The sequence below is a fragment of the Rhinopithecus roxellana genome, chromosome 13 (assembly GCF_007565055.1).
Source record: "Rhinopithecus roxellana isolate Shanxi Qingling chromosome 13, ASM756505v1, whole genome shotgun sequence".
Taxonomy (NCBI): domain Eukaryota; kingdom Metazoa; phylum Chordata; class Mammalia; order Primates; family Cercopithecidae; genus Rhinopithecus; species Rhinopithecus roxellana.
The window spans coordinates 100,773,888-100,789,931 of NC_044561.1; the positions used below are offsets into that span (position 1 = coordinate 100,773,888).

At 46.6% G+C, this 16,044-nt stretch overlaps 1 protein-coding gene across 2 annotated transcripts; it reads right to left on the reverse strand.

Annotated features, from left to right (window-relative positions):
• Positions 1 to 11,980: 11,980 nt before the first annotated feature.
• Positions 11,981 to 15,986, reverse strand: TMEM239 (transmembrane protein 239). Of its 2 annotated transcripts, none has more exons than XM_010378996.2 (2): positions 15,873 to 15,986; positions 11,981 to 15,782 (listed from the first exon to the last, which is right to left on the reverse strand). In XM_010378996.2, the coding sequence occupies exons 1-2, from the start codon at positions 15,951 to 15,953 to the stop codon at positions 15,276 to 15,278; spliced, it is 588 nt and encodes a 195-aa protein (XP_010377298.1). In that variant the 5' UTR covers positions 15,954 to 15,986; the 3' UTR covers positions 11,981 to 15,275. The 2 variants fall into 2 exon arrangements, with proteins under 2 accessions (XP_010377298.1, XP_010377299.1); XM_010378997.2 differs by having other exon boundaries at positions 15,263 to 15,745; positions 15,873 to 15,955.
• Between the last annotated feature and the right edge of the window lie 58 nt (positions 15,987 to 16,044).

The window sequence follows — 16,044 nt, forward strand, 5'->3', positions numbered from 1 at the left end:
GAGGGCAGAAATAAGAAGGTAACATGAAGACCCCATAAATAATTTTGAAGTAGAATGGAGAGAAGAGAAGGATGTGGCCGGGCGTGGTGGCTCACGCCTATAATCCCAGCACTTTGTTAGGCCGAGACGGGTGGGTCACGAGGTCAAATCGAGACCATCCTGGCTAACACAGTGAAACCTGATCTCTACTAAAAACACAAAATCTAGCCGGACGTGGTGGCGGGCGCCTGTACTCCCAGCTACTCTGGAGGCTGAGGCAGGAGAATGGCCGTGAACCCGGGAGGCGGAGCTTTTATTGAGCCGAGATCGTGCCGCCACACTCCAGCCTGGGCGACAAGTGAAACTTCGTCTCAAAAAAAAAAAAAAAAAAGAAGGATGCAGAATTCTTACATTAACTTTCCATACTTATTAATGAAATTTTACCTTGTTAAAGGACGTAACATCTCACACAAAAGGAGATAGAAATAGCAGACCAGAAAAGTGTTGATCCTTGCTAGCCATCTACTAGACTAAATGCAAATGAAGGGAAGCTAATGAATCTTCACACTGGTACTGGAAACTCCGCAGACAATGTGACTTAATAAAACCCTTTAGAGGAACCAAATGAGACAGTGTACAAAAGCATCGGCACAGTTCCTGAAACTTTTAAATTCAGCTTTCTCTGGTATAAACAGAAAGGAGAAGGGACATACCAAAATGAAAGAAAGCTTCTTGTTAGATAAGAGTTTTAATCATTATTTGCAACATTTGATTTTTTTAATTTGTTTTTTCACTTTTTTTTTTAATATGAAAACAAGGTCTTGCTATGTTGCCCAGACTGGCCTTGAACTCCTTATCTCAAGCAGTCCTCCCACCTTGGCTTCCCAAAGTGCTGGGACAACAGATGTGAGCCACTGTGCTCAGCCCCCAAATTGATTTTTTTCTTTAACAAAAACCCATCGTTGGACCAGCCCTCTTCAGCTGTATCCAATTTGCCCAATCCCTTGTCACTCTGCCCTTCCTTCTCAAAATCCTTTTCTCTCTTCAGACACCTTTGTACCTCTGATTCTGGGGCTTCCTGGTATTGCTGGAGAAAACTACACCTGGACTGATTTTCAGGAAAAAGTAATTTGAGTGACACAGCCTCAGTGAGATCTCTGTTTTTTCCCGTCCTATTCTCCAGGAATCCTGTCACCTTCCCTACTGAGCCTAGCCAAGGCTTTTTCACTTGCTTCAAACCCTATCCCAGATCTGGAGCTTTCACGCTAAGAAACCTGGAGACTCATCAAATGTGCTCAATATCCCCTTCATTCTACTGCCATACATACATATAAATACACAGAGAGAGAGAGAGAGCGCAAGGTATCTGTTGTCCAGGCTGGAATGCAGTGGTGCCATCACAGCTCACTGCAACTTCTGCCTCCCAGGCTCAAGTGATCCTCCCACCTTAGCCTCCCAAATAGTTGGGACTACAGGGACACACCATCATGCCCAGCTTATTGATTGAATGATTGATTGATTGGTAGAGATGGGGTTTCATCATGTTGCCCAGGCTGGTCACAAACTCCTGGGCTTAAGTGATGTGCCTGCCTCAGCCTCCCGAAGTGCTAGGATTATAGGTGTGAGCCACCATGCTTGGCCTTACCTCCATATTTTTAATTTCCACCCCTTTTTGCTATGTGGCTGGCATGGCCCACGGTGCCATGTCCCAACTGCAATGTCCCAACACCTTTGTCCTTAAAACTTTCTTACATTCGGCCGGGCGCGGTGGCTCAAGCCTGTAATCCCAGCACTTTGGGAGACCGAGACGGGCGGATCACGAGGTCAGGAGATCGAGACCATCCTGGCTAACACGGTGAAACCCCGTCTCTACTAAAAATACAAAAAAAAAAAAAAAAAACTAGCCGGGCGAGGTGGCGGGCGCCTGTAGTCCCAGCTACTCGGGAGGCTGAGGCAGGAGAATGGCGGGAACCCGGGAGGCGGAGCTTGCAGTGAGCTGAGATCTGGCCACTGCACTCCAGCCCAGGCGACAGAGCGAGACTCCATCTCAAAAAAAAAAAAAAAAAAAAAAAAAAAAAAAACTTCCTTACATTCCTTTAACATTTGTGGAAATAGCTTAATCTCTTTAAACTTGAAATTTATCATAAGAATAGAATAAAGAGGCCAGGTGCAGTGGCTCACACCTGTAATCCCAGTACTTTGGGAGGCTGAGGCGGGCAGATCACAAAGTCAGGAGTTCGAGACTATCCTGGCTAATACGTGAAACCCCATCTCTATTAAAAATACAAAAAATTAGCTGGGTGTGGTGGTGGGCACCTGTAGTCCCAGCTATTCGGGAGGCTAAGGCAGGAGAATGGCATGAACCTGGGAGGCGGAGCTTACAGTGAGCTGAGATCACGCCACTGCACTCCAGCCTGGGTGACAAGAGTGAGACACCGTCTCAAAAGGAAAAAAAAGAATAGAATAAAGGAGGTAAATGTTGCTCAGTTTGTTGTCATATAAGCATATGGTACAAAACACTTAAAAATTTGACTCCTCGGCCGGGCGTGGTGGCTCACGCCTGTAATCCCAGCACTTTGGGAGGCCGAGGCAGGCGGATCAGGAGGTCAGGAGATCGAGACCATCCTGGCTAACACAGTGAAACCCCGTCTCTACTGAAAAAAAAAATACAAAAAATTAGCCGGGCGTGGTGGTGGGAGCCTGTAGTCCCAGCTACTGGGGAGGCTGAGGCAGGAGAATGGCGTGAACCCGGGAGGCGGAGCTTGTAGTGAGCCGAGATGGCACCACTGCACTCCAGTCTGGGCGACATAGCAAGACTCCATCTCAAAAAAAAAAAAAAATTGAAAAAAAAAAAAAAATTTGACTCCTCTATTGTAGATTTTATTCAGTCCAGACTGGGAAGCAAGAAACTTACAAATAGCCTTATATGAGTTATTACTTAACATTTAAATCATTTCCCTCTTTTTCCTTTTTTTTTTTGAGATGTGAAAATAATGGAAATCTTAAGTTGCCCCGGTATGTAGGCCCACTATTTGCTAGTTAAGCAAGAGAGAACTCAAACTTCATTGTCTCAAATAGCATTCATATTTGACCATTGACAGATCATTTAATAAGACAATCTTACATTGACTTCCTCTCATTCATGGAATTGATTTTAAAGAATGGACTCTGCATCCATTCATTTGCCATACCAAGATATTCCTGAAAGGAGTAAAAGATGCATGAGCACTTCAGTTGTGATGTCAGCACTTATTTTCCAGGAAAAAAAAAAAAAATTCTCTTTAAGAAAAGTAAAACTTCAGCCAGGCGCTGTGGCTCACACCTGTAATCTCAACCCTTTGGGAGGCTGAGGCGGGCAAATCACATGAGGTCAGGAGTTCGAGACCAGCCTGACCAACATGGTGAAACCCTGTCTCTACTAAAAATACAAAAATTAGCCGGGCATGATGGAGAGTACTTGTAATCCCAAGCTACTTGGGAGGCTGAGGTAAAAGAATCTCTTCAGCCAGGAGACAGAGGTTGCCATGAGCCAATATCATGCCACTACAAAAGCCTGGGCAACAAGAGCGAAACTCCATCTCAAAAAAAAAAAAAAAAAGCCAGGTGTGGTGGTGCATGCCTGTAATCCCAGCTACTTGGGAGGCTGAGGTAGGAGAATCACATGAGCCCAGGAGGCAGAGGTTGCAGTGTGAGCTGAGACCACGCCACTGTACTACACTCCAGCCTGGGCAACAAGAGCGAAACTCCGTCTCAAAAAAAAAAAAAAAAAAAAACAAGAACAACAAAAAAAATTAGCTAGGCATGGTGGTGCATGCCTGTAATCCTAGCTACTCGAGAGGCTAAAGCAGGAGAACTGCTTGAACCTGGGAGGTAGAGGTTGCAGTGAGCTGAGATTGTGCCACTGTATCCCAGCCTGGGCAACAGAGCAAGACTCCATCTCAAAAAAAAAAAAAAGAAAGAAAAGTAAAACTTGGCCAGGCGCAGTGGCTTATACCTGTAATCCCAGAACTTTGGAAGCCTGAGGCAGGTAGATCACTTGAGATCAGGAGTTTGAGACCAGCCTGGCCAACATGATGAAACCCTGTCTCTACTACAAATACAAAAATTAGCCAGGCGTCATGGCACACGCCTGTAATCCCAGCTACTTGGGAGGCTGAGGCAGGAGAATCGCTTGAGCCCAGGTGATGGAGGCTGCAATGAGCCAAGAGCACGCCCCTGCACTCCAGTCTGGGTGACAAGGGTGAAACCCCATCTCAATAATAATAATAATAATAATAATAATAATAATAATAATAATAATATAAACAGAAGTTTCCCAGCAAAAGTAGATAACTTGCCTTCTGCTGCATTACCCACTTTCCTGCCTAGGTTGTGTGTTCAGTACAGTATTGAAGTATATCTAAACAGGTACATCAGTGAAAGATAAACTCTGATTGCAAGGAAATGAGCCTATTGTTTAAAAACAAAAAAACAAAAAAAAAACCCTGCTTAGGCCAGGCACGATGGCTTACACCTGTAATCCCAGCACTTTGGGAGGCTAAGGCAGGCGGATCCCGGGATCAGGAGATTGAGACCATCCTGGGTAACACGGTGAAACCCCATCTCTACTAAAAATACAAAAAATTAGCCAGGCGTGGTGGCAGGCACCTGTAGTCCCAGCTACTCGGGAGGCTGAGGCAGAAGAATGGCGTGAACCCGGGAGGCGGAGCTTGCAGTGAGCCGAGATGACACCACTGCACTCCAGCCTAGGTGACAAAGCAAGATTCCTCTCAAAAATACAAAACAAAACCTGCTCGGCCAGGTGTGGTGGCTGATGCCTGTAAACTCAGCGCTTTGGAAGGCTGAGGTGGGAGGATCACTTGAAGGCAGAAGTTCAAGACCAGTCTGGGCAACAAAGTGACACCCTCTCCCACCTTCGACTCTACAAAAAATAAAAAATAAATTATCTGGGTGTAGTGGTGGATACCTGTAGTCCCAGCTACATGGGAGGCTGAGACAGGAGGATCACTTGGGCCCAGAAGTTTGAGGCTGTGGTGACCCATGATTCCACCACTGCACTCCAGCCTGGGTGACAAAATGAGACCCTGTCTCTAAAAAACAAAACAAAAACCTTCTTTACTGAAGTGGGACTGACATGCAATAGACTTCACATACAAGTTGATATATATGTATACACATCTATGAAATCATCACAATTAAGATAATGAAATGTATTCCTCTACCTCTTTATAATTCCTCCGTCATTCCTCCCCATAGCTTCCTCACATCCCCCTGCTCCTGTCCCCAAGCTATCATGGGTACTTATTGCTTTCTGTTACTATAGATCAGGTTGTATTTTCTAGAATTTTATATGGATGGAATCTTTCAATAGGTACTTTTTTCTTTCTTTCTTATTATTATTTTTAAAATTTTACTTTAAGTTCCAGGATACAATTGCAGAACATACAGGCTTGTTACATAGCTATCCGTATGCCATGGTGGTTTGCTGTACCTGTCAACCGGTCATCTAGGTTTTGAGCCCTGCATGCATTAGCTATTTGTCCTAATGCTGTCCTTCCCCTCACCACCCACCCCCTCCTGGCCCTGGTGTGTGTTGTTCCCCTCCCTCCCTGTGTCTATGTGTTCTCATTGTTCAACTCCTACTTATGGGTACTCTTTTTTATCATCTGGCATCTTTCACTCATCCTAATGAATGGGATTAATGGAACAACTGGAAATTCATCCATGTTGTATCAACAATTTATTCCTTTTTATAGCTGAATAGTATTCAGTTGTATGGCTAGATCAACATTTATCCATTCACCTATTGATGGACATTTGAGTTATTTTCAGCTTTTGACTATTATAAGTAAAGCTGCCATGAACATTTATATACAAGTCTTTGTATGGACATATGTTTTCATTTTTACCTAAGAATGAAGTGGCTATATGGTAGGTGTATATTTAACATTTTAAGAAACTGCCCAACAATTTTTCAAAGTGGTTCTACAATTTTACATTCCCACCAACAATTTATGAGAGTTGCAATTCCTCCACATCCTTGCCGGCACTTGGTATGATCAGTCTTTTTAATATTAGCTGTTCCAATAGATGGGTAGTGGTATCTCCATTATGGTTTTAGTTCACATTTTTCTAATGACCAGTGATGTTGAACATCTTTTCATGTGTTTATTTTTCATCTATATATCTTCTTCTGTTAAGTATTTTTTCACATTTTTTTCTCTCTTTCCCTCTATCCCCCTTTTTACATATTGGACTTTGAGAGTTCTTTATTCTGGATACAAGTATTTTATCAGATATGATCTGAAAATACTTTCTTCCAGTCTGTGGCTTGGCTTCTTTTTTTCTTAACAATGTCTTTTCAAGAACAGAAGTTTTTAATTTTGATGAAGTACAGTTAATCAAATTTTTCTTTTGGATTTTGGATTGTGCTTTTGGTGTCATATCTAAGAAATCTTTGCTTAATCCAAGGTTACAACTATTTGTTTTCTGTGTTTTCTCTTCGAAAGTTTATAGTTTTTGGTTTTACATTTAGGTCTATGATCAAATCACAGTTTATTTTTGTTTATGTTTTTGTTTTATTTTGTTTATGGTGTGAGGTATAAATTGAAATTCATTTTTATATGAATATACAATGGTTCAGCACCATTGGCTGAAGACTATTACCTTTGCACTTGCATTGAGACTCACTTGTTCATATATGTGTGGATCTAATTCTGGACTCTACTCTGTTCCACTGGTCTGTTTGTCTGTCTTTATACCAATACCACACTCTTTTGACTGCAGCTTTATGAAATCTTGACATTGGGAAGTGTTAGTCCTTCAACTTGGTCCTTTTTTTTTTTTTTTTTTGAGACAGACAGAATTTTGCTCTTATCTCCCAGGCTGGAGCGCAATGGTGCGATCTCGACTAACTGCAATCTCCGCCTCCCGGGTTCAAGCGATTTTCCTGCCTCAGCCTCCAGAGTAGCTGGGATTACAGGCACACGCCAGTACACCTGGCTAATTTTTGTATTTTTAGTAGAGATGGGGTTTCACCATGTTGGCCAGGCTGATCTTGAACTCCTGACCTCCTCCAAGGTGATGTGCCCGCTTCAGCCTCCCAAAGTGCTAGGATTACAGGCTTGAGCCACCATGCTGGGCCTCAACTTTGTTCTTTATCAAAGTTATTTTGGCTCTTCTAGATCCTTTACATTTCCATATGAGTTTTAAAATCAGCTTGTTAATTCCTATAAAAATGCTGCTGGGGGCCGGGCGCGGTGGCTCAAGCCTGTAATCCCAGCACTTTGGGAGGCCGAGACGGGCGGATCACGAGGCCAGGAGATCGAGACCATCCTGGCTAACACGGTGAAACCCCGTCTCTACTAAAAAAATACAAAAAACTAGCCGGGCGAGGTGGCGGGCGCCTGTAGTCCCAGCTACTCGGGAGGCTGAGGCAGGAGAATGGCGTGAACCCGGGAGGCGGAGTTTGCAGTGAGCGGAGATCCGGCCACTGCACTCCAGCCCGGGCGACAGAGCGAGACTCCGTCTCAAAAAAAAAAAAAAAAAAAATGCTGCTGGGGTTTTGATTGTGATTGTATTGAATATATGGATAAATTGGGGAAAATTGACATCGTAACAATATGTCTGACCCATATCTGACCCCATGCACAAAGTATATCTCTCCACTAATTTAGGTCTTTAATTTTTCTCAGCAGTATTTTGTAGTTTTCAGTATACAGGTCTTTCACATCTTTTGTCAGATTTACCCCTAAGTGCTTCATATTTTTCTATTCTTAGAAGTAGTCATTTTAAAATTTTTTCTATTCTGATTGTTCATTGCAAGTACAGAAAATACAATTGATTTTTGTATATTGACCTTGTATCACAACCATGACTGTGTACATGTGTTAACTACTTTGTCAAATTCACTTCGTTCTAGTAACTTTTTTACAGATTTCTTTGGATTTTCTACATAGATGATTCTTTTGTCTACCAATAAAGACAGTTTTACTTACTGCTTTCCAATTTGTGTGCCTTTTATTTATATTTCTTGTGTTATTGCAGTGGCTGGGACATTTAGTACAATCATTGAATAGAAGTAGTGAGAGTGGACATTCTTGTTTCTGATCTTAGGTGGAAAGTATTCAGTTTTTCCACCATGAAGTAGCTGATACTACTACCAAGACACTAGCTACAAGTTTTTCATGGATGCCTTCTATCAAGTTGAGAATATTTCCTTTTATTCCTAGTTTGCTGAGAGCTTTTATCAGGAATAGATGTTGTATTTTGTCAAATGCCTTTTCTGCATTTATTGAAATGATCATATGGGCTTTTTTTTTTTTTTTTTTTTTTTTTGATAATTTGGTGAATTACATTAGTTGTTTTTTGGATGTTAAACCAAACTTGCATTCCTGGTTTTTAAAAGGAAAGAGGTTGTGCAGTTTGAAGATGATAGAGTATTTCCTCTTCCTCTAAGAAATCACCCAAGCAAAAGTGAAAATGAGAAACAGAAATGCAAATATCATGTCTGATAAGACCTTGGAGAGCAGAAACTCCAAACAAATTAGGTGGACATGTTGCAAAAAAAGCAGTGGAAATTGATATAAATTGATATAACAACTTTGGAGATGATTGGGCAACATTTACTAAAGTTGAACATTTGCATACTTTATGACCCAGCAATTCTGGTGCAAAAGAAATAAGTGACTCTGTCCACTGAAAGACTTAAAAATATTCGTAGATGTTTTATTGATAGCCAAAACCTTGAAACAACCCAAATGTTCATCAATAAGAGAATGGATAAATTATTGTATTTTCATACAACGGGATAGTCCACACTAATAAAAAAAGAACAAATTGGCCAACCGCTATGGCTCACACCTGTAACACAAGCATTTTAGGAAGCCGAGGCAGGTGGATTGCTTGAGTACAGGGGGTTTGAGACCAGCCTTGGCAACGTGGCAAAACCCTGTCTCTACACTAACAACAAGAAAAAAGCACAAAAAATTAGCCAGGCATGGTGATGGGTGCCTGTAGTCCCAGCTACTTGGGAGACTGAGGCTGGAGAATCGCTTGAATTCAGGAGGCAGAGGTTGCAGTGAGCTGAGATCATGCCACTGCACTCCAGCCTGGGCAACAGAGAGAGACTCCATCTCAAACAAAACAAAACCATAAAAGCAGTTTAATAAAAGAAACAAAAATGTAATTCACTGAAGAAACAGAATACAGTAGAATAGTTCTCATAATATATATAGAAAAAGCAATTTTATAATTCAACATCCATTCTTGACCAAAATTGTTAGTAAACTAGGTCTTGAAAGAAATTTCTTTAACTGAATAAAAGTTAACTACCAGAAATCTACAACAATCTACATAATTCTTAATGGTGGAAACTTAGAAGCAAGCAGTTCGTTTTAAATCAATATCAAGTCAAAGATATCTGTGAACAGCAGTTCTATTTGCCATTGTCTGGGAATCCCAGCTTGCACAGTAAGATGAGGAGCACACAGGAAGAGGCCCTAACCTGATAACATCTGTCCTTTAGATTGATGTGGTCTCTCAGTTTAGAGAGGTTCATAACTTTCATACATGTTACAAATATTTCGCAAGGATACAATGTCACATATTAATTTTAAAAACTGGTATTTTTGGGGTAAGACATTTGAAGACACAACCTGGAAAATATGATAGAACCAATAGATGTTAAATCAAGTTCTTTTCAGATGGAAAATATTTTCAAGGTAGGGAACTATCACCGCAGAGTAACCCCAAGTCTTTCAGCAAGCCCCAAAACCTCTGAAATTAACCAGTGTTCACAGTTGTGTTTGCTTTCAAAAACGGAGGCTGGAAGCCAGTAACCACAAGCAAGCCACAAGATGAGAAGGGAGCTCAGCAGTGCTACCCTGACCTCAATCCTCGCCTCATTACCATATTGTAATCTCTCCGGCGCGGGCGCGCGGGGGGAGTGGGTGAGGGGATGGGGGGTGGAGGTGCACTTTGCCGAGGCACATAAAGTGCTGGGGTGAAGGAGAGACTGCACACACTCCGGTTCTCCCTGGAAAGCCCCATCTTTCCAGGAATCCCCTCCCCCAGTCTCTGCCTACTACCCTAAGACATCTTACAAATCCCCCTTCGCCCTACCCCTTCCCGCAAGAAGGTGCTTTGATCTCAGGCTCCTTCTACATTCCTTGATCAGTGATAAAGTTTCTGCTCTGCTTAACCGAACCTGGTCTCATTCTATTGGCATGAACGGCACCAAGCAGGGAAAAAAACCCACTGGGATCCAAAACCCCCTTGAGGGTCGGTAACAGAATCAGTACAAAGGATGCAAGTATGAGTTCCAGAATACAGATGAAAATGCTCAGCAGAAAAACAAACAAACAAAAAAAACAAAAACAAACAAACAAAAAAAAAAAACTTGTCCAAAAGTGGCTGCATCCAGACCCTGTCGGATCCTCACAAATGACAGCTCTTTACCTCAGGGCATTTGATAATATCAGGCTCAGGTTGTGCCAGGAGTCGGAGTCCCAGCTCCGTTGGCTATATCGGGCTGTTCATTCTCCAGGGTTCTCAGGAACTCTGCCGTCGATACCTCGGGGTCTCTGGTGAGGGGGAGGGGCGACAGGCCGGCGATTTGGGGCAAGGGGTGAGAGTCAACGGAGCTGCCACTGTGATGACAGTGGCCCTGAGATCCCTCTCCTTCCCCTCCCGCCCCGCCCTAAGTGCCGGTGTCTTAGCCTGTGGGACATCCCTCCCCCCCGCTCCCTCCTCCCACCCCCGCCAAGCCCGCCCCTTCGTTGCCAGAGCCGGAGGGCTCTCCTTGGGCGCCGTCGGTCCCCAGTCTGTTCGGCGAGTCCGGGGACTTCGATGCTTCAGGGCCGCCAGCACATTCCCGGTGTGTATGTCCACGACCTCCCAACCGGGCCAAGCTTGGGATTTCCCTCCCAGCCTCAGACCCTGGTCTGTCCCTCTCTACCTAAAGGTCATCGACGCCCTCCCGCTGTCGCCCTCGCCCCTGTCCGCGGGCTTGGGCCTGGGGGAGAGCAGTGCCCTCGGCGCTCCGCAACCCGCGGCCGGCCTCCGATGTCCTCACAGGGTCCCCACCGCAGGGGATCCCCCACCACGCCTTCCCCTGCCTCCGAGTAGCTGCTGTCTGACCAGGCGCTCCTGTCGCCTCAAAGCATCCCGCCCGACGTGGCCCCTTCCCTCCCGAAGCGTCTGTGACCACGGCCTCAATGACCTTGTCCCTGCCCCCGGGCGTTGGTCTAGCGCGCGCTGCACAGGCGTCCTCCCCCTCCCTGAGGACCACGTCTCCTCCTTCCTTCCCTGGGGCCGGCTGCCCCTCCCCCCACCCCCAGCCTCACTCAGCCTCTCCCAGCCTCCAGCTTTCTCTGCACTCACGAGTCTGAAGGAGAGCGCCCCCCTTGCTGTCTCCCGCAGCTGGCCCTTGGAGGTTCCTGGATGTCGCACGGCTTCCTCCTTTCCAGGACCCCTCTCCTTCCCTGAGTGGCCACTGGCGCTCCATCTCTTGAAGGGTTACCCCTCAGCAGCTTGCGCCCCCTGACACCGCCTTCCTTGTTCCTAGGGGCGGAGGGAAGCCCTATTGCCCATCCCCCACCCCCAGTATTCCCCAGCACGTGTGTGCACCGCTGTAGATCCCTTCTCTCCTTAGACGCAAGGCCCCTCTCGCTGACGCCGCCTCCGCTCCGGTTCCTTATGCTCTCCTTGACCTTATTTTTCCGGCCAGGCCGAAGTTGTTGCTGGATCCTAGGCTCAAAGTCCAGTCCCATGAGAGCGGCCTACCGTGTGCGGTGGGGGAGGGCAAAGACATCCACGCAGCAGCCCAGGTCACAAACAGGCGGATAGGAAGGCTCGCCCTTCTTGGCCCAAACCGAATGACTTAGAACTCCATCATTTCACCATGCCCATTCTCCCCAGACTTGCATTTTTAAGCCTTTTAACGCTAAATGGACGACTTTTTCTACTTTTAAAGGAATTTCAGAAATTGTGTTGATGGCATCACGTTTCACCTCTGCAAGCTCTCTAGCTTTATTGCCTGTTACCTCTATACCCTCCTCCCACTTGTCTGCCCTTAGAGTTGTCCATTCTTCTGTTTATCTTCCGTTTTTGTGTGTTCTTGCCAAAAAGTGTCTTGTTTTGCTGACTTACCTTTTACATTTGTGTAAAAGGAATTGTATTCTCATTCCATTTATTTTTCAATGCTAAGATTTTAAGATTAGTTCATGTACCTTCTGCCCCTTCTAACTGTTGCCCCTTGGGCCCATCTGCGTTGTTTTACCCTTCCCTTTAACTACCCTGCTCCCACTAGTAACAGTGCAATAGGCATTCTCATAGTACCCCCTTATGCTTTGCTTCTCAAACAGGGTGCAATGTATCACCTGGGAATCTTGTTAAAGTGCAGGCTTTTGGCCAGGCACGGTGGCTCATGCCTGTAATCCCAGCACTTTGGGAGGCTGAGGCAGGTGGATGACCTGAGATCAGGGATTCAAGACCAGTCTGGCACCAACATGGTGAAACCCCGTCTCTACTAAAAATACAAAAATTAGTCGGACTTGGTGGCAGGCGCCTGTAATCCTAGCTATTTGGGAGGCTGACGCAGGAGAATCACTTGAACATGGGAGGTGGAGTGCAGTGATCCGAGATTGCACCATTGCACTCCAGCCTGGACAACAGAGCAAGACTCTGTCTCAAAAAAAAAAAAAAAAAAAAAATGCAGGCTCTGATTCAGCCTGTCTGGAGCAGGGCCTGAGACTATAGTTCTAACCAGCTTCCAGGTGATGCCTATGTTGCTGATTCTGGGACTACATTTTGAGGAGTAAGGCCCTTATGGACCTCTGTGAAAATTCATTCTGGGGTTCTGGGTCCTAGGGTATATGCTGATCTAATGTGATGAGTATTGCCCATCTGCTCTCCAGTCTGGCTGCACCTCCTTACCCCATACCAGCTGGGCAGAAGGGTAAAAGGTGTATATTCTGTGAGGAAAGGAAGAAGGTCTTCTCCTTGCTGCTGCCCACATCCCATCCACCAGTGCATCTGGTCAGGGCCCAAAACTCCTCTCCCCCTTCATTGGAATGGACCCAAGGCTCCAGAGCCATGTCACTGGCTAGCAATGCATGGCCAAGTCAATGATGGATCTAGGCCAGGTAACCTGGTCTCTGCCCTCACCACACGGGATCCTGAATCCTCAGCCCGCCAGACATCTAGATTGGTTTGACTCATAACCTCCCTAGGCCTGGGCTTTAGCTCTGATAGGAGCTCTTGAGAAGCCATGGGGTCTTCAGTTAGTCAGGTTGTTTGTGTTTCCTTTGCCCCCTTCACCTTCTCGAGTAGCCTGGTAGGACTCAGATGGCCTGGCCTTGCCACTGGCAAATGGCTATCCTGGGCCTGACTTCTCATCTCTAAAATGGGATGGTCACAGCATAGCTATAATTTGTGGTGCTAGGAGCGGTCCCAGGTCCTTCACTCACATGCCAGAGCCCTAAGACAGGAGTTCTTGCCTTAGTTTTATCCATGAGGAAAGTGAAGTTGAGGAAGGTTTAGCAATTTCCACTAAGGGCATGGAGCTAGTAAGTGAGAGTGCTAGTATTCAAGCCCAGCCTCAGTTCATACACCAAAACCCATCTAACCATGAGACTATGTCAGCCCCATGTCCTACCTTGCTCTCGCTACCAGGCCATAATGCAAGGAGAAATACAAAGAAACAGAAAGGAAGGACTGGAGCTTGGGTTTTGGCACTGATGCTGAAGGCATCTAATCAGTGGCATGGAGGGTTGCAAAACTCTAAGGCAAAAATGAACTAGGGTTCTAGGGGCTAACCCCAAGGCCCTGAATATTTATGGGGCAAGAGAAGGGGACCTTGGGTCTGGGGTTTCAAGAGCTAGGATTTTAGGGTTATATATAAAGCAGGGATCAGAACTGGGCAGGAGCTGGGGATGGCCAGGGATTGGGTGGGGGTCAGGTGTGGATAAAGTTGTCTATCATGTACCTTACTTGGTAATAACTCAATGTTTTGTTGGAAGGGCCAGCAAGTGAACGAATGGCCAGCATTCAGGGCATCAAAGGATTGCTCTTTCCAAAGCCCTTCTGGTGCCTGAGCGGCTTGCTGGGTCAGTTTTGGAAACCCTGGGGCTGTGCTTTCCCCACTTACACAGCTGTGCAAGCATCTCCTGGCACCCAGCCCCAGGCCCAAGCATTTCATAATCAAAATAGTTCAGCATCTGTGCATTTTGAGATTTCATGGCACATGACCTTTTATATCTTGTCCACACTTAACCAACCTCTTGTTTACCATTTTAGGGCCAAAATTCTATCCAGGACAGAGAGTTGATCTGAAAGCCTAGAGAAGCTTCCTGTTCCTTCAACAGTCTTTGGGGTCAAAAGATCTTTTGAGCCTACCGAATGTTCTTAGAGCTAAAAACAACATCTTACAGGTTTTTGATTTTTACAAAATGCTTCACAAATAGATACTGTCTTTGACTCACAACAACCCCATGACAGAAGTGGCCCACCTAACATTGAGACTCAAATGAATTAATTGGCCAAGGCCACACATTGTGTAAGTGGGTGAAATGAGACTTCTTGATCATTTTTCCATAACAGACCTTGGGATTCTTGGAGAGTGAGTAGGTATTGTCTGACCCCAGTTGGCCCATTTCTCAGACTTGGGGATGCGGACTGAGGCAGGAAGTAGGAAGTCTAGGGAGGAGGATGCCTGGGCTGCAAGGGAGCTTTATCCATGAGGAAAAAGGGAGAACTCAACGAGGGAGTTGAGGTCTCCTGGGGCTTCTGGCCAGCCTTCTCCCTGATAGATTTTTGTCACTGGGACCCTCTCTAGAGTCTGTGGTTCTCCTGGAAATGGAAAGAGGGGATTGCTGGGAGGAATGGCAAGGCCAGGGGTGCCCAGGTAGAAGTTCTCATTGAGTCTGAAGCTGAGACACCTGAGTGGCTGTGAGAAAAAGATGCCGTCAGTTGCCAAGAGGGCCCCACAGGTATCATCACATCCATATGGGCGCTGTCAGTGGCTTGGTCAAGCTCTGCCCCTGGCTAAGCAATTTCCGCCAATGGCTAAGCCATCTGTCCTGCCCCCTCTTCTCAAAGGCCCCGGCCCCTCACACCAGGAACCTGCAGCATTGACTTAAGGAGTCCGGGGTCAGGCCAGTCTACCTGTTCGGGACTGGGGGTCTGGGGCCTGCCAAGGCAGGGGGCCCTTATCCCATTGCCCTCCCTCTCCCCACAGGGTCTCAGGCCCTAGGCCAGGGCTCAACAGACACAGGCAGTGGGATGGGGTTGCCCTTCTATTGATCCAAATCCTGAGTGTAGCCTGGGTGAGTCATGGAGGTTAGGAGGCCCACGAGGCTTAGCAGTGTGGAGAAGAGCAGCAGGAAGGAGGCTGTGAAGAGGAGGGCAGGCAGGGCACTGAGCACTAGCAGCAGGAGAGCCGGTAGCAGGTGGCGCCACACGGCGGCCACGACGGGCCACAAGGAGCTCAGCAGGTAGGATCCTGTGATGAAGAGTGCATGGCACAGCATCAGTGCCAGCAGCAGGTAGAGTATCCCCTCCAGACCCCACAGCAGGCGCTGCAGCGGTTGCCGCCAGTTCGAGGTGCTCCACCACTGGATCCAGCTCGGGGGCATGTGGCTCACCCACCAGCGCACCCAGCCGTGCCTTGTGACCCAGGCTGACCAGGGCACTGCCTGCTGTGGCCCCTCGCCAGCCCCGATGGTATCTGTCTCCACTCGCAGCTGCTGCATCACGGCTGGTGCACCTGGGGAGAGGGCCAGGGTCTTGGAGATGCCTGGGACCTCGGGGCAGGGGGCAGAGAGGGGGTATAGGGGTCAGGAGGGCACCAGTGTGGGTGGGGTGGGGCAACAGAGTTGGGGTCCGGGACTTACCTCTGGGCAGTTACCTAAGTCATGTTGCTTCCTGCAGCACCCAGGACGGCCTGGCAGGCAAATCCAAGTCCCCACTCTCATCTACCCCCACCCTTCCCAGAGGAGCTCCTTTGTGACCCGGGCTGGGGTGGGGTCCAGCCAAGAGAGGAGTCACTGCAGGGTGTGAGGCCCA